At 48.3% G+C, this 25,597-nt stretch overlaps 1 protein-coding gene across 3 annotated transcripts in view; it reads right to left on the bottom strand.

Annotated features, from left to right (window-relative positions):
* Positions 1-3,025: 3,025 nt before the first annotated feature.
* LOC140411520 (S-adenosylmethionine decarboxylase proenzyme-like) overlaps positions 3,026-25,597 on the bottom strand; it is a 166,876-nt gene continuing 144,304 nt past the window's right edge. For 2 of the 3 annotated variants that reach the window (XM_072500615.1, XM_072500610.1), the window contains one exon: positions 3,026-6,461. In XM_072500615.1, the coding sequence (XP_072356716.1) occupies positions 6,291-6,461 (171 nt within the window). In that variant the 3' untranslated portion in view covers positions 3,026-6,290. The remainder of the gene's footprint in view (positions 6,462-25,597) is intronic. The other variant, XR_011940853.1, reaches the window with a different exon arrangement.

The raw sequence follows: 25,597 nt of genomic DNA on the forward strand, positions 1-25,597 counted from the left end.
ATGTGGCGCATCACTCGCTGCAGAAGGGGGTCGGCCACAGTCTCTCGGCGGATACGGGCCAGGCTGGAGTCGTCAGCCGGCAGATTTTCCGATGTGAAAGCCACCTGTGCCTCGACCCGACATACGAACCCCTCCGCATCTGGCGGTGTGCTCACTGCTCTCGATAGGGCATCCGCCACGATGAGGTCCTTCCCTGGAGTGTAGACCAGTTGGAAGTCGTACCTCCTGAGTTTAAGTAGGATGTGCTGGAGGCGAGGGGTCAACGTGTTCAGGTCCTTGTTTATTATGCTGACCAGGGGGCGGTGGTCAGTTTCGACAGTGAACCGTGGAAGACCATATACATAGTCATGGAACTTGTCTAAACCGGTTAGCAAGCCCAGGCACTCTTTTTCGATCTGCGCGTAGCGCTGCTCTGTGGGGGTCATGGCCCGTGATGCATAGGCAACTGGGGCTCATGATGCCGTGTCATCCCGCTGCAGGAGCACTGCTCCAATGCCGGATTGGCTGGCATCAGTTGAGATTTTGGTGGCACGAGATGTGTCAAAAAACGCCAACACCGGTGCAGTGGTGAGTTTGCGTTTGAGCTCCTCCCATTCCAGCTGGTGTGTGTGTTGCCACTGGAACTCTGTGGATTTTCTGACGAGGTGGCGCGGAGCCGTCGGGTGGGAGGCAAGGTTGGGAATGAACTTCCCCAGGAAGTTGACCATGCCAAGGAAGCGTAGGACAGCTTTCTTGTCGGCCGGCTGCGGCATGGCTGTGATGGCGCTCACCTTGTCTGCATCCGGACGGACCCCTGACCGGGAGATATGGTCCCCCAGGAACTTCAACTCAGTCTGGCCAAAGGAGCACTTGGCTCGGTTGAGGCGCAATCCGTTTTCCCGTATGCGGGCAAAAACGCGTTGGAGACGATATATGTGCTCCTGCGGTGTGGTGGACCAGATGATGACATCGTCCACATATACGCGCACCCCTTCGATGCCTTCCATCATCTGCTCCATGATTCTATGGAAGACCTCGGATGCCGAGATGATGCCAAATGGCATCCGGTTGTAGCAGAACCTGCCGAAAGGGGTGTTGAAGGTGCATAGCTTTCGGCTGGACGGGTCCAGTTGGATCTGCCAAAACCCCTTAGAAGCATCCAGATTCGTGAATATCTTCGCTGAGCCATTTCACTGGTGATCTCCTCCCGTTTGGGTATGGGATAATGTTCCCTCATAATATTATTATTGAGGTCTTTGGGGTCAATACAGATACGGAGCTCGCCGGAGGGCTTCTTGACACACACCATAGAGCTGACCCATGGCGTGGGCTCCGTGACCCTGGATAGGACCCCTTGGTCCTGGAGATCCTGCAGCTGCTGCTTGAGGCGGTCTTTAAGTGGTGCAGGAACGCTGCGAGGTGCGTGAACGACCGGGATGGCGTCCGGTTTGAGGCCAATTCAGTAGGTGTATGGCAGTGTTCCATGCCCTCGAATGCCTCCTGGTTGTGGGCGAGGAGCAATTGGAGCTGTGCGTTGAACTCTGCATCCGGGAAGTCAGACGTGCCATCTGGAGAGAGAGAGTGGACTCATTGCACGAGGTGGAGAGCCTTGCATGCCTGTGTCCCCAGCAGGGAGTCCTTCGATGAGCCGACTATCTCGAACGAGAGTGTGGCCGTGTGTGTGTTGTGTGTCACCTGGAGCTGGCAGGATCCCATGGCCGGGATAACGTTCCCGTTGTAGCCGACCATCTTGCACCGGAATGGCCGGATTGGTGGTCTGACCTTCATGGCGTAGAAGGCTGACCAAGCTATGGGGTTGACGGAGGCGCCAGTGTCCAGGCAGAAAGTGATCGGCGATCGGTTGACCGTCAGGGTGGCACACCATTCATCGCCCGGATTGATGGTGTTGACCCGGTTCCCATCAATGACCGCAACCCGGAAGGTGTCTTGGTCATCTGTGTCGTCGGTTTGGATGTCATGATGTGGAGGCTGAATGGTCCGCACGTTCCTGCGAGGTCGTCGGAGATGTGGAAGATCAACAGGTTGAGCCGCTCGACAGTTGGAGCGTAGTGGCCCATCTTGCCACAGCGTAGGCATTGTTGGGTTTTTGCAGGACATTGCCCTTTTAAGTGTGCAGCTCCACAGTTGCCGCACGTCGTGACGTCATGGCGTTCGTTACGCCACTGCGCATGTGCAGTTTAGACTTGCGTCGGGCACGCCTGCGCAGCACGTCCCTGTGTTGCCGTGGGTTTTGGCACGCACAAACACGGGAGGCCTTGAAAAGCGCCAAAACGGCTGCCCGCGTCCCGGTCGCGGGCCGGAGAAAATTGATTGCCTGGACGCGTTCGGTGTCGTGGGTGGCCTGGCTTGCCGATTTGGTCGCGTGGGACCCCCTCCGTGCCGATTCAGTCGCCTGAAATTGGGCATAGCGGCTAGTCGCATTCTCATGCAGGACACAGGCTTCAACTGCAGATGCTAAGGTCAGGCCTTTAATTTTTAGAAGCTGCAGGCATAGGCTGCCCGAGGCAACCCCAAAAACGATCTGGTCCCGGATCATGGACTCTGAGGTGGTGTCATAACCGCAGGACTGCGCAAGTATGCGGAGGTTCGTCAGGAAGGACTGAAAGAGCTCATCCTTACCTTGCAGGCGCTGCTGAAAGACATACCTCTCAAAGCTCGCGTTGACCTCAACGTTGACGTGCTTGTCGAGTTTGAGGAGGACCGTGTCATACTTAGCTTTGTTCTCGCCTTCCGCGAACACCAAGGAGTGGTATACACGGATGGCGTGCTGACCTGCGGTAGTGAGGAGCATGGCAATCTTCGTGTCATCCGAGGCGCCCTGTTTTTCATTGGCCTGCATGAAGAGTTCGAAGCGCTGCTTGAAGAGCGTCCAATTTGTGCCCAGGTTCCCAGCGACTTGCAGCGGCTGCGGTTTGTTGAGGGTATCCATGGCTCAGGATGGCAGATTTGCTGGTAGGTATCAATTCACTCCTGGTACCATGAAGTGTTGGGTGCTCTGAGGTACAGACGAACCAACACGGTTGCGATTGGTACAACGCTGTTTTATTCCATTCAACTATTTATACATCAGACTTGGTATTCAGCACGTTGTGACTGTGTGAGTGTCTTGCTTTGAGGTCCTGGCCCTGTGCCGTCTCCAGATGGACTGACTCAGGAAGTGTCGTGTTTCTTGTTTTATACTGTGTCTGCTCTTGTCTGTGATTGGCTGTCGTATTATGTGTGCTAATTGGTCCATTGCTCTATCTATCATTATGTATGTGTTATGATGTATGTTTGAATATCATGACACCAATTAAGCATAATTTATTAGGGGATGGGTATGAAAGTAACAGGTGATGGATCTGCAGGCCCTATTGATCTATCTCAAGAAGCCCAACCAACTTCATTGTTTTGGTTTGTTGCATTTGAATTTTTGGGGCATGGAAGTTTTGAACAGGGCAGTTCCCCATGTTGTTGCTTCATTAGTGGAATAAATCCTAAATCAGAACCAAAAAGGTCTATTGTTACTGATAGTTTTTGATGTGTGCAGATTAAAGGGATAATTGAAATTAACTTTAAATTTGTGCAGTTACCTTCTATAATTCACATCTCAGCAGCCCATGATGAAAAGGTTTGGGAACTCTTGAAACAGAAAAATAAATTGAATGCATGGCGTGTTAAAATGTAATTTCATCCACGCTCATCACATTTTGAATTTCAGAATTAAGTCTTCTTGACCTGAATGTTTCAGATCATCTGGAGAGTCGGCAGGGAGTTCATCCCAGCCCAGGACCATGCCATTTCAGGTTCAAATGAGTGTTGATTGGCAGCAGGTGGGACTTCCACCTGCCCTTAGAAGGAAGTCCTGGCTTGCAGAGCTGTCCACCAATTTCCACCTATCCTGGCACAGCGCTGCAGTGGCCAAAAGAGACATTGCAGTTCCATGCCTGGGTTGAACTGCAGGGAGCTAGTGTGAGATACGTGGCAGGGATCCTGCGGAGAGGAGCTGTGGGGGATTGCCTCGGGGGGGGGGGGGGGGGTGATGAGTGGGTAATCAGGGGAATAAGCCAGGATGACAAGGAATGTTGGATGTCCAGAGGAGCCTGGTGCCTGGCCCATGAAGGGAGGGCACCCCCAGCAAGAAGGGAGCTTCCAACGGAGGTGTCTGTCCTCCCTCCCATCTTCCTGCCTGAGATCGAGGCCAGTGATTCTTTTCTAATTCCGACTTTCAGCTATCTGGTACCCACCAGCTTGAAAATTGAGGCTGGTTGGGAAAAGGCCCTTAAGCTGCCATTAAATGGGGTAAGGGTATGCTTCCTGTCTAAGGTCCTATCTGCCCCACCATAAAATCGCACCTTGGTCAGGGTAGGCAGGATCCCAGAGGGAATCCCTTCCATGCAATTTCACATTCTCCCCCCCACCTCCATGCCTTAAAACCTGCAGAGGGCAAGCATAAAATTCAAGCCTTGGATCAGATATATCATGGATTGGATGCAGTGCAACCACCTAATCCCTGCCACATACTTTCTTGATAATAGTATCTAAACCTAACCTGAGATGAAAAGAGTATTCTCCATTCAACTTAAGTGACTTTTCTCTTTTCAATAACTGCTTTGAGGGAATTATTGCAAATCATTTCAGATGGATTGAATGTAAGGGCCATTTAGTTATGTCGTCTTCTGCCCACGGGAACTACATATAGCCCAAGTGCCTTTCATTAAAACCTAGGTGTCCAAGAAGGAGAGTTTCATACCATCTGTTTTGGCTAGATTCAAACCCATATCCCAGATGTGACGAGCAGCGTTTAATCCAAAGTGTCACTCAGCTTCCTGGGCAAAGTACAGTATTTAGGAAATTGTATATAATTACGAGATACAAATTTTAGCAAATTAGCGTTTCTGTTAGTCCACTTTCAAATTTAGTTTTCTTTTAAATGTGCAAAATTAAATCTTTCTAATTTAGTATTTAGAATAACTACAATTTACATTTATGTAGCACGTTTAACATAATAAAATGTCCCAAGGCACTTGATCGGAACATTATCAAACAAAGTTTGACACAGCCACGTAAGCAGATATTAGAACAGGTGGACAAAAGCTTGGTCAAAGTGTTCGGTTGTAAGGAATGTCTTAAAGGAGGAAAGAGAGTTTGATTAGTTTACGGAGGGAATTCCAGAGCTTAGAGCCCAGGCAGTTGAAAGCACCTCTGCCAATGTTCGAGCAAATAGGTTATTTCTACAATTTATGTTTTTGCTGTTAACTGATATTTTCCCAAATATTAACACTTTGAGTACCTCACTGTTCTACAGACAGACCTGTATGAAGGGTGTAGGCGCAGATATTATCTAAATATCAATTAATCATTTGATGAGACACCTATTCATTAATAAGCATGTACATCTGATCAAATGAAATAAGTAACAAGAGGGGGAAATGTATTTGACTTGAAAAATGTCAAAGATTTCAATATGTTAGAAGGCAAAGTTATTTTTAACTATCGGTCAGTGTTATTGTCTCTTACTTCAAAGAGTTATGAAAGATCAGACTATTTTGGGGGATGATTATCTCTAAGCAAATCACAAAAAAATTCAGCATCATATTTCTAGACTGTGCTGTGAGAAGACACTGCCTGTTATCCCTTCCATGTACAGAGTTCCAGGCTGCTGTTGGATATATGTATAATACAAACATCTGGATTCATATTTTTTGAATACCTGGCAGAGTATTGTGTTGGTGATCAGGCTGTTGAAAGTGACTTCATATTAAAATGGGTTAATATTCCCCAATAAAATCATTGGTTCAGACGATTAGTATCATTTCAAATTGCATAAAATGATGGTTACATTTTTAGAAAATCAGTTCAAGATTATCAAGGATGCTTGAATATTGAGGTACCAAGGTCTATTATACTGTACAGTATCTATTCATGATTACATGTACTAATCAACGCTTTTAAAGTAATCTGAAATCCCGTAGCAAAATAGTTTTTTCCCTCTCTGCATGTCATAAATGAGGTAGAGGAAATGAATTCCAGATTTGTCTTTTATACAGCAGTTTGTTAAGTTAAGAGTTAGGAGAGGTTTAACTGATTTTTTTTGCATAAACCTACCACTTAAAATGCATCAATGGAAATGATGCACACCAATGCAGAGCATATTTAACAAAGATGTTATCTCAACAATATTGCACGAAATAACTGTATTCAAAGCTTGGCTGACATGGCACAAATTGGACTACACTTCTCTGCCTATTTTAACTATGACATGCAAGCTGTTACAATAGATTAACGTAATTGATGCAGTAATTCATGTTTCATGCTTCGTTCTGTACAGCTGGGATGTTTTCTTCTCTGCTGTGAAGATAATGCTTGACATAACTAGCAAATACAAAGCTGTAGTTGTTGAATTGAGCATACTGCAAATCTTTGCGCTTGAATCCATCCACGGCTGGAGGTGCCGAACAGGAGATGTGACATTTCGAACTCTGCAGGGAATCACCAGAATTAATTGCAATGTCTGGACTTAGCAGTACGGCTGTGCTATACATTTACAAGTGCATTATTTTCTATTCGTCGTATAATGCTGATTAAATCGAGAGATCTAATGCTCAGGAATATAATATTCTTTTTCCACCTAATAATGTGGCAGCATCCATCAATCTCAGTCAAGGGTTCTCTATTCATCTTGTTGCACCAGCAGCAACCCCAAAGTCGTCAACAACACTTTTTCTCTCATGATGTTTTTTACAGACTGTATTTTTCTGGCTGACATAGTTAACATTACACAGGAAGACATTATTTTCTCAATAAAGTGAGCAATGACAGAGTACCTGGGAAAATAATTGCATTCTGTTGTGTTGGGCGCATTGGATCCGTGGAACACATACTGGTCACCAACACTTGAAATAGTGCAACACTATTTTATTGAGTCATTAACAGGTTAACATACTCTCACTGTGGGTCAACACGATACTAGCTTTAACTAAAGACCTTTGCCTTGTCCTAACCAGTCGATGCACTCAGCACATGGTGAATGTCTGTGCTACAGGCTGTGAGCTCTGTCCTACTAGGAAGCTGCAGCTCGAATGAGCAGGAACTCTGATGCCCCCTGTCTTTATAGTGCATGTGCTCTAACTGGTGATTGGCTGCGGTGTTGTGTGTATTAATTGGTCCCACTGTGTGTCCATCAGTGTGTATGTCTGCACCATGATATACTGGTGTATATTATGACATCCCCCCTTTTATAAAAGAACGTACATGTGTGACAATAAATAGTGTATGGTGAGAATGTCCCTAACTACGTGTGTGCGAAAGACATATTTACAGGACTATGTACATGAGAACTAAGCTATTTACATGGGAAGGTGCCTGGTGCAGAAAAACAGTATGCAACAAGAATAACGAGATGAACACTATATACAAACCATGTAAACGATCAAACGGAAGAACAGAACAATTCAGAAAGTCTATAAGTCCACAAAGTTCACAAATTAAGTCTCTGAGGTGGGCGACAAATTCTGGTTGACCACCTCAAGGGTGGGTCGGGAGCCGTCGGCTGAGGAGCGGGCTGGACTGCGTCAGAGTGAGGAGGACGCAGAGTGACAGGGATCTCTGCATAGTCCATGGCAGGGTCAGCAGGAGGGCAAGGCGACAGTGGAGGATCACGTAGCGAGCGTGGAACGAGACAAAGGGCGCGTCGATTGCGGCGCAGAATGGAGCCATCCGGTAGATGAACCAGGAACGAGTGGGGGGCCACCTGCCGAAGAACAACAGCGGTTGCAGACCAGCCACCATCCGGAAGATGGATGCGGACGATGTCATCTGGAGCCAGAGCAGGGAGATCAGCTGCACGGGAGTCATGAGCCGCCTTGTGCTGTGCACGAGACAGCTGCATCCGTCGAAGGACCGGAACGTGGTCGAGGTCTGGGACATGAATGGACGGCACCGTCGTCCTCAGGGTATGACCCATGAGCAATTGGGCTGTCGACAGGCTAGTGGACAGTGGGGCGGAGCGATAGGCCAGCAAGGTGAGGTAGAAATCGGACCCAGCATCGGCAGCCTTGCAGAGGAACCGTTTGACTATATGGACTCCCTTCTCCGCTTTGCCATTGGATTCGCGGTACAGGGGACTGGATGTCACATGTGCAAAATTGTATCCCCTGGCAAAGTTGGACCATTCCTGGCTTGCGAAGCAGGGGCCATTGTCCGACATAACCGTGTGTGGGATGCCATGTTGAGCAAAGGTGTCCTTACAGGCATGGATGACTGCAGACGATGTGATATCGTGCAACCTTATCACCTCTGGGTAATTTGAAAAGTAGTCCACGATCAGGACATAGTCGCTAGCCAGCGCGTGGAACAGGTCGATGCCCACCTTGGTCCAAGGTGACGTGACCAACTCATGGGGCTGCAGGGTCTCACGTGGTTGGGCCGGCTGGAAGCGCTGACAAGTGGGGCAGTTGAGCACTGTGTTCGCTATGTCTTCATTAATGCCGGGCCAGTACACTGCCTCTCGGGCCCGTCGGTGGCACTTTTCCACGTCAAGATGGCCCTCGTGTAGCTGTTCCAGGACGAGCTGGTGCTTGCTATGCGGGATGACAATGCGGTCCAGTTTCAGAAGAACCCCGTCTACTACCGCCAGATCATCTCTGACATTATAGAACTGAGGGCATTGGCCCTTGAGCCACCCGTCTGTTAGGTGGTGCATGACATGCTGTAGAAAAGGGTCAGCCGCCATCTCACGGCGAATTTGGATGAGGCGTTCATCCGTGGCAGGTAGATTGGAGGCCACGAAGGCCACATGGGCGTCAACCTGGCAGACGAATCCCGCTGGGTCACGTGGAGTGTTGACTACCCTGGAGAGAGCGTCAGCAATGATGACATTGCCTGGGGTGTTTACCAGCTGGAAGTCATATCGCCGGTGCTTGAGAAGAATACGCTGGAGGCGAGGCGTCATGTCGTTCATGTCTTTCTGTATTATATTGACCAGTGGGCGATGGTCGGTCTCGACGGTGAATTGAGGAAGTCCGTACACATAATCGTGAAACTTAACCACACCGGTCAGAAGGCCCAGGCACTCCTTTTCTATCTGCACATAGCACGCTCTGTGGGGGTCATGGCACGTGACGCATATGCAACGGGGGCCCATGATGAGGCCTCATCGCGTTGCAGGAGCACTGCCCCAATGCCGGATTGACTGGCATCGGTCGAAATCTTGGTCTCTTTTGCTGGATCAAAGAAAGCAAAGACCGGGGTCATGGTGAGTTTGGTTTTGAGTTCTCTCCATTCGCGCTCGTGGGCAGGGAGCCATTGAAAGTCTGTCATCTTCCTGACCTGGTTCCTGAGAGCCGTGATATGAGAGGCGAGGTTAGGGATGAACTTCCCTAAAAAGTTGACCATGCACAGAAATCGGAGGACCGCCTTCTTGTCCTCTGGCGTTTTCATGGCTGTGATAGCCACCTTGTCCGCATCCGGCCGCACACCCAACTGGGAGATGTGGTCCCCGAGGAACTTGAGTTCCGTCTGACCAAAAGAGCATTTGGCCCTGTTGAGGCGGAGGCCCTGCTCACGTATACGTTTGAATACGCGCTGGAGGCGACTGAAATGCTCCTGCAATGGACCAAATGATTATGTCATCGACATAGACGCAAACACCTTCAATGCCTTCCATCATTTGTTCCATATTCCTATGGAACACTTCTGAAGCAGATATGATCCCAAACGGCATTCCTGTTGTAACAATATCTGCCAAAGTGGGTATTGAATGTACAGTTTCCTGCTGGATTTGTCGAGCTGGATTTGCCAGAATCCTTTTGAGGCGTCGAGTTTGGTGAAGAGCTTGGCGCGAGCCATCTCACATGTGAGCTCTTTGCGCTTGGGAATTGGATAATGTTCCCTCATGATATTGCGATTTAGATCCTTGGGATCGATGCAAATTCTCAATTCGCCGGAAGGCTTTATTACACACACCATGGAACTGACTCAGTCGGTTGGTTCCGTGACTCTGGAAATCACTCCTTGGTCCTGGAGGTCCTGCAGCTGCTGCTTGAGGCGGTCCTTGAGGGCTGCTGGGACCCTGCGAGGTGCGTGCACCACAGGCGTGGCATTCTGTTTCAATAAGATCTTGTAGGTGTATGGGAGCATGCCCATGCCTTCGAAGACGTCGTGGTACTGGTTGATGATGGCGTCGAGTTGCGCCCTGAAGTCGGTGTCCTGAAAGGCAGACATGTCATCAGGAGAGAGAGAGTGAACTCTCTGAACTAGGTTCAACAGCTTGCATTCCTGCGCGCCAAGCAGGGAGGCTTTCGAGGAGCCCACGATTTCAAAGGGAAGGATGGATTTGCGTGACCTGTGCGTCACTTCAAGTTGGCATGAGCCGCTGGCATCAATGGCATTGCCATTGTAATCCAATAGCTGGCAGGCTGATGGAAGGATGGCTGGTTTGACACAAAGGTGTTGGAAGTCAGACCGCGCAATGAGATTGGCGGAGGCACCAGTGTCCAGGCGGAATCGTATTTGGGACCGGTTGACCGTCAGGGTGGCACACCACTCATCGTCTGGATCGATGCTGTATACCGACAGCGGCTGGTGTCTTTGCTTCGGGAACACCCTGTTTTTTGTCACGATACCGACTCGAAAAGGCGCCTTTGGGCCCTCGGTGTCACTGCTGTGTGGGAGGTCCGTATCGGACTCGGTGACCGTGGGTTGAATTGCCCGGACATTCCTGCGAGGATGGCTGAAGCGATATGAATTGGCAGGCTGAGCTGCTCGGCATAAAGCAGCATAGTGGCCAAGTCTTCCACATCGTAGGCATTGTCGAGATTTTGGGGGGCATTGCCATTTTAAATGGGTGGAGCCACAGTTGCCGCACGTTGTAGCGTCAGCACGTTCGCTGCACCACCGCGCATGCACGGTGTGGTCGTGCGTGGTGCGCGCCTGCGCATTATGTTCTTCGACATCGCCGTCCCCTCGTTTGGTGCGCACAAGCGCAGGAGTCCGCGAAAAGCGCGCGAAATGGCCGCCCTCATCCAGGCGGAGGCCCTGGAGTTGCTCAATTGCTTGGACCCGTTCCGCATCATGGGGACCTTGCCGCGCTGTTTCAGCTGCTTGGATGTGGGAATACCGACTTGTGGCGTTTTCGTGTAGGACACAGGTCTCAATGGCGGTCGCTAGGGTGAGCTGCTTTACTTTGAGGAGCTGTTGTCGTAGGGGGTCCGACTGAACACCAAAAATGATCTGGTTGCGTATCATGGAGTCAGAGGTGGGCCCGTAGCTGCAAGACTGTGCAAGGATGCGGAGGTGAGTGAGAAAGGATTGGAAAGGTTCATCCTTACCCTGCAAACGCTGTTGGAACACATAGCGCTCGAAACTTTCATTCACCTCTAAGCTGCAGTGAGTGTCAAACTTGAGGAGGACCGTCTTGAACTTTGTTTTATCTTCATCATCCCCAAAGGTGAGAGAATTGAAAATGTGGATGGCATGGTCCCCGGCCGTGGCTAGGAAGAGAGCAACCTTCCTGGTATCCGAGGCGTCCTCCCTGTCTGTGACCTCAAGGAAGAGCTGGAAGCGCTGTTTGAATATCTTCCAGTTGGCCCCTAGGTTGCCGACGATGGGGAGCGGCAGCGGCGGCGGGCAGATGTTGTCCATGTTGCAGGATGACGGAATGCTGGCGGAAGGCAGATCACTTGCAGGTAGGTCTAAGAAGTGCTAATGTCCCTCAACTCCTGGTATCATGTTGTGTTGGGCGTTCTGGATCCGTGGAACACATACAGGTCACCAACACTTGAAATAGTGCAACACTATTTTATTGAGTCATTAACAGTTTAACATACTCTTACTGTGGGTTAACACGATACTAGCTTTAACTAAAGACCTTTGCCTTGTCCTAACCAATCGATGCACTCAGCACATGGTGAATGTCTGTGCTGCAGGCTGTGAGCTCTGTCCTACTAGGAAGCTGCAACTCTGATGCCCCCTGTCTTTATAGTGCGTGTGCTCTTACTGGTGATTGGCTGCGGTGTTGTGTGTGTTGATTGGTCCCACTGTGTGTCCATCAGTGTGTGTGTCTGCACCATGATATACTGGTGTATATTATGACACATTCAATGACATATATGTGGTTTGCTAATCAGAACTAAGCTGCCACAGAGTTTGAAAGTCATTGCAAATCCACTGGATTGTTTTCTCAGCAAATGTTGCTTTCATTTCCACAAGTTCAAAAAATTGCACTGGAAGCTGACTCCGCCCACACCCTCTTGATGAATGAGTCATTATTAGGTGTTTCCATTAATTATGCTCATTTGCAGATAATCAGTGGGTGCTTAGAGAGAAAGGGCACTAAAAGATGTGCTTTCAAAGCTTTTATTTAAAAAAATATATATTTTTATTCTCCTTTTTCACATTTTCTCCCAAATTTATATCCACCAACAATAAACAATAATCAGTAACAAATATGTCAATCCCCATGTCAATAACAATGATCCCATCCTCCCACCAAACCCCAAACATTAGCCCGCCTGTTCACACAAACAAATGACAAAAAGGAATTAGGGATCACCCATAGTTGCGATTAACACACACAGCCCCCAACCCTCCCACCCACACGCCCCAACTATTGTTTGATGTTATCCAGTTCTTGAAAGTGCATAATGAATAATGCCCATGAATTGAAGAAACCCTCCATCCTTCCCGTCAGTTCTAACTTAACCTTCTCAAGAGTCAAAAATTCCAACAGGACCCCCGCCACACCAGGGCACAGGGTGGAGAGGTTGCTCTCCATCCTATCAGGATCCGCCTTCGGGCGATCAACGAGGCAAAGGCTACAACCTCTGCCTTTGCATCCGTTTCCAACACTGGCTGGTCCGACACCCTGAATATGACCTCCCGGGGGCCCGGGTCCAGTTTCACGTGCATCACTTTAGAAATTACCCTAAAAACCTCCTTCCAGTATTCCTCTAGCTTTGGACAGGACCAAAACATATGAACGTGATTAGCGCCCCCCCACCCCGCCCCCCTCCCCGCAACATTCACACACATCTTCTACTCCTTCAAAGAATCGGCTCATCCTCGCCCTCGTGAGGTGGTGCTCTGTATACCACCTTCAACTGTATCAGCCCCAACCTCGCACATGAGGTGGAGGCATTCACTCTCCGGAGCACCTCACACCAGAACCCCTCCTCCATATCCTCTCCCAACTCTTCCTCCCACTTTGCTTCGATCCCTTCCAGTGGTGCCTTCTCCTCTTCCAAAATAACTCCATAAACCGCTGACACTACCCACTTCTCCAGTCTCCCTGTCATCAGCACCTCCTCCAGTAATGTGGAGGCTGGCTCCACTGGGAAGCTCTGGGAATCTCCTTTCTGGCAAAATCGCGAACCTCCGTGTATCTAAACATTTCCCCCTGCTCCAGCCGATACTTCGCTTCCATCTCCTTCAATCATGCAAACCGCCCCTAAGAAACAAATCTTTTAGTGTCTTAATCCCCTTCTCCTCCCATTTCTGAAAATTTCCATCCCACCTCCCTGGCTCAAATCTGTGGTTCTCCCAATCGGCATTTCCCTTGACCCTGCCCCCAACCCGAAGTGTTGGTTAAACTGCCTCCAAATTCTCAATGAAGCTATTATTACCGGACTCCCTGAGTATTTCCCCGGGGCTATCGGGAGTGGCGCTGTTGCTAGTGCTTTCAATCCCGACCCCCTGCACAAACTCTCCTCCATTCTGACTCATTGGGAATCAATCCCTCTGACCCAGCTCCGCACATTCTCCACATTCGCCACCCAGTAATAGTACATCAGGTTCGGGAGACCCAAACCCCCTGCCTGCCTTCCCCTCTGTAGCAGCACCTTTCTAACACTGGCCACCTTCCCTCCCCATATGAATGAGGTAATCCTTCCCTCAATCTCTCTGAAAAAAGCCTTTGCCAGGAAAATCGGCAGGCATTGAAAAATAAACAGAAATCGCGGCAACATGTTCATTTTAACCGCCTGTACCCGACCTGCCAGTGACAGAGGGAGACCATCCCACCTTGCCAGATCAGCTTTCACTCTCCCCACCAAACTAGAGATGTTGTACCTGCGGAGCCCCCCCCCCCTCCACTCCCGGGCAACCCGCACCCCCAGGTACCTAAAGTGAGTCCCTGCCCTACGGAATGGCAGCCCCCCCACCCCTGCCCCCACCCCCGGCCGAGACACCACAAAATACTCACTCTTGTCCAGATTTAGTTTGTACCCCGAGAAAGACCCAAACACTCTAAGCAGCTCCAATATTCCCCCTATTGACACACTCGATTCCGACACATATAGCAACAAATCATCGGCATATAAGGACACCCTATGCTCTATCCCACCCCCGCACTATTCCTTTCCATACCCCCGAACTTCTTAATGGAATGGCCAATGGCTCAATCGCGAGTGCAAACAGCAGGCGGGACATAGGACATCCCTGCCTAGTCCCACGGTGGAGAAAAAAGTATCCTGAGCTGATGTTGTTTGTGCGGACACTCACCCTCGGCTCCTTATATAGCAGCTTTACCCAGTTCACAAATCTTGGTCCTATCCCAAACCGCTCCAGAACTGCCATCAAGTACCCCCATTCTACCCGGTCAAACACCTTCTCAGCGTCTGATGCCACAACCACCTCTCTTTCCTTCCCCTCTGCCGGTGCCATAACGACGTTCAATACCTTTCTAACATTTGGAAAGAGCTGCCTCCCTCTCACGAACCCCGTCTGATCTTCACCTATCACCTTCGGGAGGCACTCCTCCAGTCTACCCGCCAGTACCTTCGCCAATACTTTTGCTTCCACACTCAGAAGTGATATGGGCCTATACGACCCACACTCCGTCAGATCCTTATCTTTTTTTAGCAACAGGAAAATCAATGCTGATGTGTTGGGTGCTCTGCTACACAGACAAACCAACACGGTTGCGAATGGTACAACTCAGTTTTATTACTAACATATATTTACAGTGGTAAATTGGTTACTGAGGTTCGATCATAACCCTTGAATCTGTGGACCTATTCCTAACACTATCCTGGAGTGGCATTCAGCACATGGTGGATGTCTGAGTGGCTTGCTGTGAGCTCTGTGCCCTGAGCTGTCTCCTGCTGGAATGCTTGGGAAGTGTTGTGTTCCCTGTTTTATAGTGTGTATGCTCTTGTCTGTGATTGGCTGCGGTGTTGTGTGTGTATTGATTGGTCCGTTGATCTGTCCATCAGTATATATGTATGCTTGCACCATGATGTTTACCTGAATATCATGACAGATGCCTGCCCCAAAGTTTGTGGCAACACCCCCTCCCTATCGCCTCTTCAAACATCCCCACCATCAGGGGTGCCAGCTTATCCTTGAATTTTTTATAATATTCCACCGGAAACCCATCCGGCCCTGCCACCTTCCCCGACTGCATCCTCCCAATCGCATCCTTTATCTCCTACTCCACTATCGCTCCTTCTAATGTAGCCCTGTCCCCCTCCCCTATCCTCGGGTACTCCAACCCATCTAGAAATTCCTGCATCTCACGGTCTCCCCCAGGTGGCTCTGACGTGTACAACTTCTCATAAAATTCCTCAAAAACCTTGTTAATCAGCTCCGGAGCCACCACCAACTTCCCTGCCGTATCCCTCACCTGAACAATTTCCCTTACCGCTGCCTCCCTCCGGAGCTGACCTGCTAACATACTGCCTTATCTCCATGTTCGCAAACTGCACCCCTTGCTCGTCTCAGTTGGCGCACCGCCTTCCTGGTAGATAGTCGGTCGAAGCTCGCCTGTAGATCCTTCCTCTCTTCCAGCTTCGCTGGGTCCCCATCTTCTGCATAACTCCTATCTACCTCCAACATCTCATCTATTACCCTCTGCCGCTCCAACCTCTCCTCTTTGTCCACCCTGGCCTTAAACAAAATCACCTCACCCCTCACCACCGCCTTTTGAGCCTCCCAAACAACTGCCTTCGACACCTCAACCGTACAGTTGAAACCTACATATTCCTCAATTACCTTTTCAATTTTGTCACAGAACCCTTGGTCCCCCAAAAGTCTCACATCTAATTTCCACCCCAGCCTCTGCGCTACCCCCTTCTCCAGTACCATATCTATCCAATGCAGAGCATGATCTGACACTGCAATTGCCGAGTATTCCGACCCCTTAACCCCAGCCAGCAAGGCCTTCCCCACCACGAAAAAGTTGATCCGCGAGTATCCTTATGGACTGCTGAGAAAAACGAGTACTCCCGTTCCCTCGGGTGCAGAAACCTCCAAGGGTCCACCCCTCCCATTTCCACCATTAGCCCAGCCAACGCCTTCGCCCCCCCTGATGGGACCAGCGAGCGTGTTGTGACCTGCCCAACCTTGGCTCCTGCATCAAATTCCAGCCCCCCCCCCCCGCCCCCGCCACTATCAGTTCGTGTGTGTCCAAGTCGGGGCCCAAAAAGACCCCAAACACCTTTTTTGCGAATCCCACATTGTCCCAATTGGGACCGTATACACTTAACAGCGCCACTAACCTCCCCTCCAGCCCCCCTGTCACAATCACATATCTACCCCACTGATCTGCCACCACCTTCTCCATCTGGAAGCATACTCTTTTGCTGACCATTACCGCTACCCCACGAGCCCTTCCGTCAAATCCAGAGTGAAACACCTGACTAAACCAGCCCTTTTTAAGTCTCACCTGGTCCTTCACCCTCAAGTGAGTCTCCTGCAGCATTGCTACATCGGCTTTCAAACTTTAAAGATGCGCAAGCACCCTTGACCTCTTGACCGGACCTCCTAACCCCCTCACGTTCCACGTGACTATCCTAACTGGGGGTCTCTCACCCCCCCACCCCCCCCCCCCCACCCTTCTTATCCACCATCATCATACCACCGGATCCTGCTCCATAAGCCTGATCCGCCCCTATCCATTATTAACAGCGAACCCCTTCCCCCCTCTCCGAAAACCCCCCTACATTTCCTCTCGAAAAAACACCTCCCAGCTTCAATCCCTTCCATCGCCCCCCCCCCCCCCCCTCCCCCCCCTCACTCTCCTTGTAGGCCCATCAAAACCTGCTAACCAGGCTCCAATGTCCACAGCCCTCCTCTCACCTCACCTCCGTTCACTCGCCGACTTTAGTTAGCTAGTGCGGGTGGCTCCCCCCGCCAAGGTATACCGTCCCCTCCCACCCAGCCCCAGAGAAAGAAAAAACAAAAACAACAATCCAACCCATACAATTCACTAAAATAAGATATAACCGTCGCAACACAGAATGCCAATCAACCCAACCAATAACTTGAACTCTGTAACCATGTGAAGAGAAGTAAATTACAATACACGTCAGTAAAAAAGAAAGTTATAGCATTTATACATTTTCCAGCTCCCCAAACACAGTCCACAGTCTCTCTTCCAGCTCCGCTCCTCACATCTGCCCCAAGCCTTCTGCCCTCACGAACGCCTCAGCCGCCTCTGCTGTCTCGAAATAAAAGTCTTTGGCATCATACGTCACCCTCAGCTTCGCCGGGAAACCATACCAAATCGCACCCCCTTTTTGTACAGTGCCGCCTTCACTCGCCCGAACACCACTCGTCTTTTTGCCAACTCCACCGTCAAGTCCTGGTAGATCTGAATTCCAGCACCATCCCATTGCACCTCACGCTTCTGCTTCGCCCAGCTTAACACCTTCTCCTTCATGCAGTACTTATGGAAGCAGATAATTACTGCTCTTGGCGGCTTATTCACTTTGGGCTTCGGCCTTAATGACCGATGAGCTTGGTCCAGCTCATACCCGGAGGGGTTCTCACCCTCCCCCATCAACTCTGCCAACTTCTTAGCGAAGTACTCTGTTGGCCTTGGGCCCTCTGTCCCTTCGGGCAAGCCCACAATTCTCAGATTGTGCCGCCTCGAGCAGTTCTCCAAGTCCTCGAGCTTTGCTCAGAGTCCTCTGTTGACCTCCACCACTCTGCGCAGCTCATCCCCCATCGAGGTGAACTGGTCTCTGTGCTGCGACACGGCCTCCTCCACTTCTTTCATCTTCTCGCCCTGCTCTCTCACCTCGGCCGATGACTTTGCCACAGCTACCCTCACCGGGGCGATTGCCTCCTCCACCAATGACTTCAGTGCGACCGCCATCTCCTTCCTCAAAGCCTCTGTGTGCCTCGCAAACTGCTTTTCCAGCTCCACCGCCATCACCTCGGTCATCTTCTCCACCGTAAATAGTGCGGCCCCACCATGCGGTCCGGCATCCGCTATCTTGTCAGCACTTTTGCTGGTCCTCACATTCAACGGCGAGGCCGCGTTTCCTCCCTTCCTCAACGCTGCTTTTCGCATCCTTTAACGACTTATTATTTTTCCTTTTTTTTTCACCCTTCTTTCCTTCTTCAATCTCTTTTTGTTTATTATGGAAAAACAAAAAATTCTTCCTTAAGAAAAAAAAACTTTCACCAAGTTTTTTAAAAACTTCTTTCTCCTCTTTTTTGTATTCCTCCAGAATTCCCCTGGGACCGGACTTCATTCTTCTTACAACATTCTAGGCGGGAGCCACCCGATGTGGGACATCTCACCTGCATCATGTTCTGGCTTCGGGCCTGTCGTCTCAACCTCCGTTTGGCTCCGCCCCCGCTGCTCTGACCTCCGCGCGCGCTGGGCCCGACGCCTCAGCACCAGCCGCCCGACACCCGTGCGGGGTTCCTCACCGGTTTTCAAACCGGCCCTGCTTGATGCCCAGGACGGCCCCAAAGGCTGACAATAATCGGGGGCGGCGGGGAGGGAAGCATCGGGGAAACCCCCGAAAGCGCTGCAAATAGTGGCCACCAGCGGGAGCTCCACTCGATGCGGCCGACCCGCTCGCAAACGCCACCGGAAGTCCGCTTTCAATGCTTTTAAATCTGATTTTTGTTTTATTTTACCAATAAACTGCTGCACCCCAATATAACTGGAAAATAGTTTTAAGTTTTAAAATTTGAATCTTAGTAATTAAAACCTGGTTACTCAGAGGTGTTCAATTAATTAAAGTGTAAGGAGGTGGTGGCGTAGTGGTATTGTTGCTGGACTAGGAATCCAATGACCCATGAATGCTCTGGGGACCCAGGCTCGAATCCCACCACAGAAAGCCTGGAAGTCAAAGTCTGATGATGACCATGAAATGACCGTTGTTTTTAAAACTGTTGCTTCACAGCGCCAGGGTCCCAGGTTCGATTCCCGGCTTGGGTCACTGTCGGTGTTGACTCTGCATGCTCTCCCCATGTCTGCGTGGGTTTCTTCCGGATGCTCCGGTTCCCTCCCACAAGTCCCGAAAGACGTGCTTGTTAGGTGAATTGGACATTCTGAATTCTCCCTCAGTTTACCCGAACAGGTGGGGATGTAGTGACTAGGGGCCTTTCACAGTGACTTCATTGCAGTGTTAATGTAAGCCTACTTGGGACAATAAAGATTATTATATTATTATAATGTTCTTTAGCGAAGAGAACCTGCCATCCTTAGCTGGTCTGGCCTATATATGACAAAGCAATGTGGTTGACCTTTAACTGCCCTCTGAAATGACCGTTTAAGGGCAAGAAATAACAAAAATCAGGAATTAAAACGCTTACTATTTAATCTTCATCAAGTTGTTAATCTTCAAAAATGACTTTTTTAAAGCCAGTCTTATTTATTTAAAAAAAATACAGTTTAATATGCTGCCTGATGTGCTGGTTCATGGTAGATTTTGCATTTGATGATAAGCAAATTAATTTAAGTGGATGCTTGGAGGAAACAGTTTCAAAATGGGTGTAGTTTGTGTCAGGATCAGCTATTGCCCCCAAAGGGGAATTTACCCAGAATATTGAAATTCTAACCTTTTGAAGACTCAGTGGAGACGAGGTCTGCATTCATTTAATAAACTGAATTCAATGAATCTTCAGAGTCTGTCCCTGTTTCTCACAAGAGAAAATCGATTGGTGCTGACTCAAGGATCATTTTTCACAAGCCATGAGTGGACCAGTTTATGTTTCATATACTCCCAAGAAAACTTTAAACTTAAATAAAGTGCAGCTTTATCCATTTTTAAGGACGAACTTTATAAAGGAAATTAAGATTATTCTTGCAGTTATTTTGAAGAAAGATGTTAATGTTTTGAATAATATAAATGTTTTTATTGTTCAATAGAGTGAAGACAGGTGAATTTCATTAACAATTACTCTGGATTTCTTTTGAAATTGGGTAGTTGTTTCTGTTAGCAGGTATACACGGCAAAGCTCTGAATGTGAGGGGAATGAATTACTATCTGACCAACTCTTTCACTCTTTCTTTTACATTCAGGTTAATTTCACCTCAGGCTATACTCCTCACCCCGCTTTAGTCCAGTCACTCAACCATTTTTAACATTACTTGCTGATTGTCAGAAATGTTTCTGTTGAGGAGCCTCTCAGATCAGTGCATGAAAAATGACATCACCAGTTGTACAGACAGGCTAACTGCTCAGCCTATCAGAGACCAGAACAGATGGCATTGTGCCCATTTTGCATCAATATTTATATTTGCGGGGACGGCATGGTGGCACAGTGGTTAGCACTGCTGACTCAAGGCGTCGAAGTCCCAGGTTCGATCCCGGCCCTGGATCATTGTCCGTGTGGAGTTTGTACATTCTCCCCGTGTCTGCGTGTGTTTCACCCCCACAACCCAAAGATGTGCAAGTTAGGTGGATTGGCCACGCTAAATTGCCCCTTAATTGGAAAAAAATAATTGGGTACTCTAAATTTATTTTTTAATAAATCTATATTTGCTGCTGCCCCCAGATATAAAAATGTTCTCCTTGACAATGGGCATGTGCGTATTAGTCCCATAAATAGCAGCCCGGTACACAATAAATCCACCCAAGCTCATGGGACAACCTATTCATTCTGCATTCCACTGGCACAGCTTTGGTTTCTGGAGAGGGTTTCATGTAGCAGCGAATACTCCCAATTCCAAACTTATAGCTTCAAAAAATACTCTGTCTTGCTGCTCTATGTCATCACACACTTAACGCTGTTAACGCTGTAAATGTAGGTAGGAAAAGTGCAACAATGTACAAACTGTGGGCTGTGTTTTCTTCATTGTTTCTTATTGGTGTGCATTGGAAATGGTGCTTGGACACTATAGATCACAAGTCACCCTCCCAGGATCGAACACCAGATATGAAATGCCTGAAACTATTTTGTTAGATGGACTTCAGAATCTCTCAACAGCAGCTTTATTGACTGATGTTGAAATTAGAGCTGCACTATACAATAAAGAGGACAGGAGAGAGCAGTCAAATAAACTAATTAAGCCTCCAGCAGCCAAACACTAAAGAAGTATGTTACAGCCTTTTGGATTAACCAGCACCTCCAACCACAGGCCACCCTTTTGACCATAATAATAAGTCATTTTGTTGCCATTCATGATCACCTTTCAAAAGTCCAACTGAGTCCAGGAAATGAAGATGTAGAAACTGTAATAGCATAAGCTCGTGCACTCTGGCAGCTGGTTAAAATAAACAACACTGAGCTCTATCGCAGACCATCCCTATTAGACTTCGCAGTTTAAAATGGATCACAAAGTTTTGCTCAGTTTTACCTGTTCAACTCAGCCATGTCAGCGTCATAATGCATGAATGAACAAAACTAACTACACTGTTTCAGAGGCTCAGAAATGTGCAATTAAGTCAGCTCTCATAGCTCCTAAAATATATTTGGATAACAGAGCTAATTAATTTTTAAACAACATAAATAAGATTATATATAGATTCTGCTGCATGGGGTTTGTAACATGCAAATAAAATTACTCTTAATGATAAATACAGGAGCTATAAAATCACCAATATTTTATTCCCTCAGTATTTCACTGTTTGGAAACAATCACCCATTCAAAAGACACTAAGCAAAAGGTAACTATTCTGTAATGTCATGAAGTAATGGAGTCAATCTCAAAGTTAAGAGAATCCTTGGAAAATGTAATAAATGTAACGAGACAGGAAGAAACAAGAATAAAGAAAATGTACAGCCCAGTAAGCTCACTCTGTCTTTACAGTTCTATCCAGGACCTAGATACATTTTTTTTCGGGGAATGAAGATTGAATAAACAGATTAAATAAACATTCCAATTTACATGAGGGTAATTCAAGCTATCTGTTCTCATATGTGACAATCACTAATGATGAGTTCAAGGGAGTTGTTGCAGTCATCCATGGCAAGGCTGCATTGAGTTTGACAGCGAGGGAGGTGAAGTTCTCTGTAGCTCTGTACTATTTCCTGATGCCCTCACATCTGCTCAGTTTGAATATTTGCAACTTGCAAATAGCCTATTCAACCTATTTGAAAGTTGATTCAACTGCATTGTTCAAATTCAGATATCAAATAAATCTTCGATTTAAAGAATTGCAAATCGTACCAGGCAATCAAAATATTTGGCAGAAGATAGTTCCCAGAATCATACAAGATAACTGATTACATTTTTGGATTTACAGTTGCTTGCATTGGTATTATTAAACATCATTTTCAAATGGGTTTAAAATAGTGACAATTACAAAATTGTGCTGTACCGAGTCCATATCTTATGCGCTAATGTAAATTTTACTTTTTGTTGAATCAATGGTGAAGGGAGTTTGGACAAAAAGGCAACGCTGTCAATTAAATTAGAGAGAAATCTGATTTTTGCCTATGGTGGGATTGCTTTAATGTTGCAGCTGATTTTCTATTGAAACCAAAGTCAAGCTTTTCATAAAGATAAGGAAGAACCGTCGAACAATCTTGATGTTGTAAATGTCCTCCACCTCTCCAACTTTGTGCTTACAGTTTCTATATTGAGTCTCATTTATATGCAATTTGCCACAGGCAAAAGCATTGCCATATGTTACAGGAAAACATTGCTTCACTGTAAGCTGCGTATTGACTCACATGCAGCAGATTTTAAATACCACGTCACAAATATACTATGTTAACTTAAAACCAAATTGATCAGCCCGCTTTAGGTAGCAAGAGGTTAGCAAAATAAATGTCACTTAATGCTTTTGTGTGCTTGGAAAGACTGCATTTGAAGTTAATGATTTTTGAAAGAAGAGGGACCTCCTGGTGAGATTGTGTTAATTGTAGATGAACCTCTTCCTACTTAAATGTGTTGTTTATTTGACTTGTTTTTATCTGCGAATAATGTTTATTGGCCGATTATACGATGTAAACAAACCTCCTTTTTTTTAAACTAATTTGTTTACTTTTCTGTGTTGTAACCCTATTATAATTTTAGTTTAAAATGTTGTTGTATTCTGGACTTCCGGTGGCGGCGATGAGGGAGTGAGCCGCACATTCGGTGGCTCTCACTCCGGCCGGATTTGTGGACCTGGTTTCCCGACTTTTTGGAACTTTTGTGCCCTAGAAAAGACGGCCACAAAGTTGCTGATCTAAACGTGCGAAGCTCCATGGAAACAAAGAAGAGCAGAAAGCAGTGAAAGCAGGAAAAGAAAGGGCAGAGACAAAGTGGTGTGGGAGCTGACCCGCAATCAAAGATGGCTGACGTACGGACCGCAGACCAGGCGATCCAAGCAGTGCTGGACAATATGCTGCAGCTCATAAAAGGAAGTTTTGAAGCAATGAAGCCAGATAACTTAGAACCGCTCCAGAAAGCGGTGGAGCAAGTGAACCAAAGACTAGAGGCCCAGGACAAAAAGGTCAAGGAGCTGGAGCGGTGGAGGAACAGGTGGCCACACAAACAACCGCAGCAATAGAAATAGATGGGTTAAAGGAGCGACAGAGAAGGCTGCTTGACAGACTCGAAGACCTGGAAAACAGAGCCTGTAGACAAAATCTGAGAGTTGTTGGCCTCCCAGAGGGGGCCGAAGGAGCGGACGCCACAATGTTTGTGGCTGACCTGTTGCAGCAGCTGATGGGGGCTAATTCCTTCCCACGACCGCTGGAGCTGGATGGGGCACACAGAGTGCAGGTGAGGCAGCCGTGACCGGGGGGGTCTCCCCCCCCCCCTTACCAGTGGTGGTCAGGTTCCACAGGTTCACGGATAAGGAGTGTGTCCTTCAGTGGGCAAAGAGCACAAGGAGCTGTACATGGAACAACAATGTCCTGCGCATCTACCAGGACCTGAGTCAAGAGGTGGCCAGGCGACGAGCAGCCTTTAAACGAATTAAGGAGATTTTGTTCAAAAAGCACGTGAAGTTCGGTCTGCTCTTCCGGCGCATCTTTGGGTCACGCACCAGAGCCAGCATTACTACTTTGTGGACCCCGATGAGGCGATGGAGTTCGCAAAGGATCAGGGACTGGTGCCGAACTGAGGACCCACGGACTCAAGCCAGAGTCTGAGTATTATTGTTTACGTGACATCTATTTTTCTTGGACTGACTTTCTATTTTATGTTGCTTCACAGGTACTTTGTACTTTTTTCGCTGCGTTTGGTTACAATGGGTGAGGGGGGGACGGATGCCCCCTCCCTCTTCTTTTTTCGGTTTGCTTTTTCTTTGTGTTCTTTCTTTTTGGAGCTTCCATCATAACAGAAGTTTGGCCGGGAAGCAATGGGGGTTAAAGTTATTTGATGCAGGGGGGTTACACGGGTACTGTGTTGCTGTGTTTTTCTTTTATTAATGCGCAGAAAGGGGCGATTGGTATCACTCAGCGGTGTACACAACTGGAATAGCATTACAGCTGGAGCGGTCTTGGTTGTTTGTTTGATTGCCCTTTTTTGTTTGATCTTCCTAATCTCAGAGGGACTGCTCGAGCAGGATAGACCCGGGGAATTGTTGTGGATGGGTGGGGGGATGAGTTCGGGGGAACAATGGGAGCGAGACAAGTGGGCGGCTAGTAGACGGACTGAGGGCCCCGATTAGAGAGCTAAGGAAGTACTGGGGGGCTTGAAGGCCATGCAGTCGGGTAAATCCCCGGGGCCGGATGGATACCCAGTGGAGTTCTACAAAAAGTTCTCGGAGATAGTGGGGCCGGTGCTGACTAGGGTATTTAACGAGGCGAGGGACAGAGGGATTCTACCCCCGACGATGTCACAGGCTACCATTTCGCTGATATTAAAATGGGATAAAGACCCGGAAGCGTGTGGGTCATACAGACCAATCTCCCTGATCAATGTCGACGCCAAGCTCCTGGCTAAGGTCTTGGTGCTTAGAATTGAGGACTGTGTCCCGGAGGTGATCGGGGAAGACCAAACAGGGTTTGTTAAAGGCAGACAGCTGGTAGCCAACTTAAGAAACTACTCAACGTGATCATGATGCCCCTGGAGGGCAGAGAGGTAGAGGCAGTGGTGGCAATGGATGCCGAGAAGGCCTTTGACCGGGTGGAGTGGGACTATTTGTGGGAGGTACTCGGACGGTTCGGGTTCGGAGAGGGCTTTGTCGACTGGGTCAGACTATTGTACCAGGCCCCAAAAGCTAGCGTAAGGACGAATAGGACAACAGCGGACTATTTTAGACTACACCGGGTGACCAGACAGGGATGTCCACTCTCCCCGTTGCTGTTCGCACTGGCTGTAGAACCTCTGGCGATTGCCCCGAGAGCTGCGAGGGGGTGGAAGGGAATGATTAGGGGAGGGGTGGAACACAGGGTCTCACTTTACGCGGACGACCTGCTCCTGTACGTATCGGACCCACTGGCCGGGATGGACAGTATACTGGGAATATTGAGAGAATTTGGCCAGTTCTCAGGA

This window comes from Scyliorhinus torazame, chromosome 1 (assembly GCF_047496885.1).
Source record: "Scyliorhinus torazame isolate Kashiwa2021f chromosome 1, sScyTor2.1, whole genome shotgun sequence".
Classification (NCBI taxonomy): domain Eukaryota; kingdom Metazoa; phylum Chordata; class Chondrichthyes; order Carcharhiniformes; family Scyliorhinidae; genus Scyliorhinus; species Scyliorhinus torazame.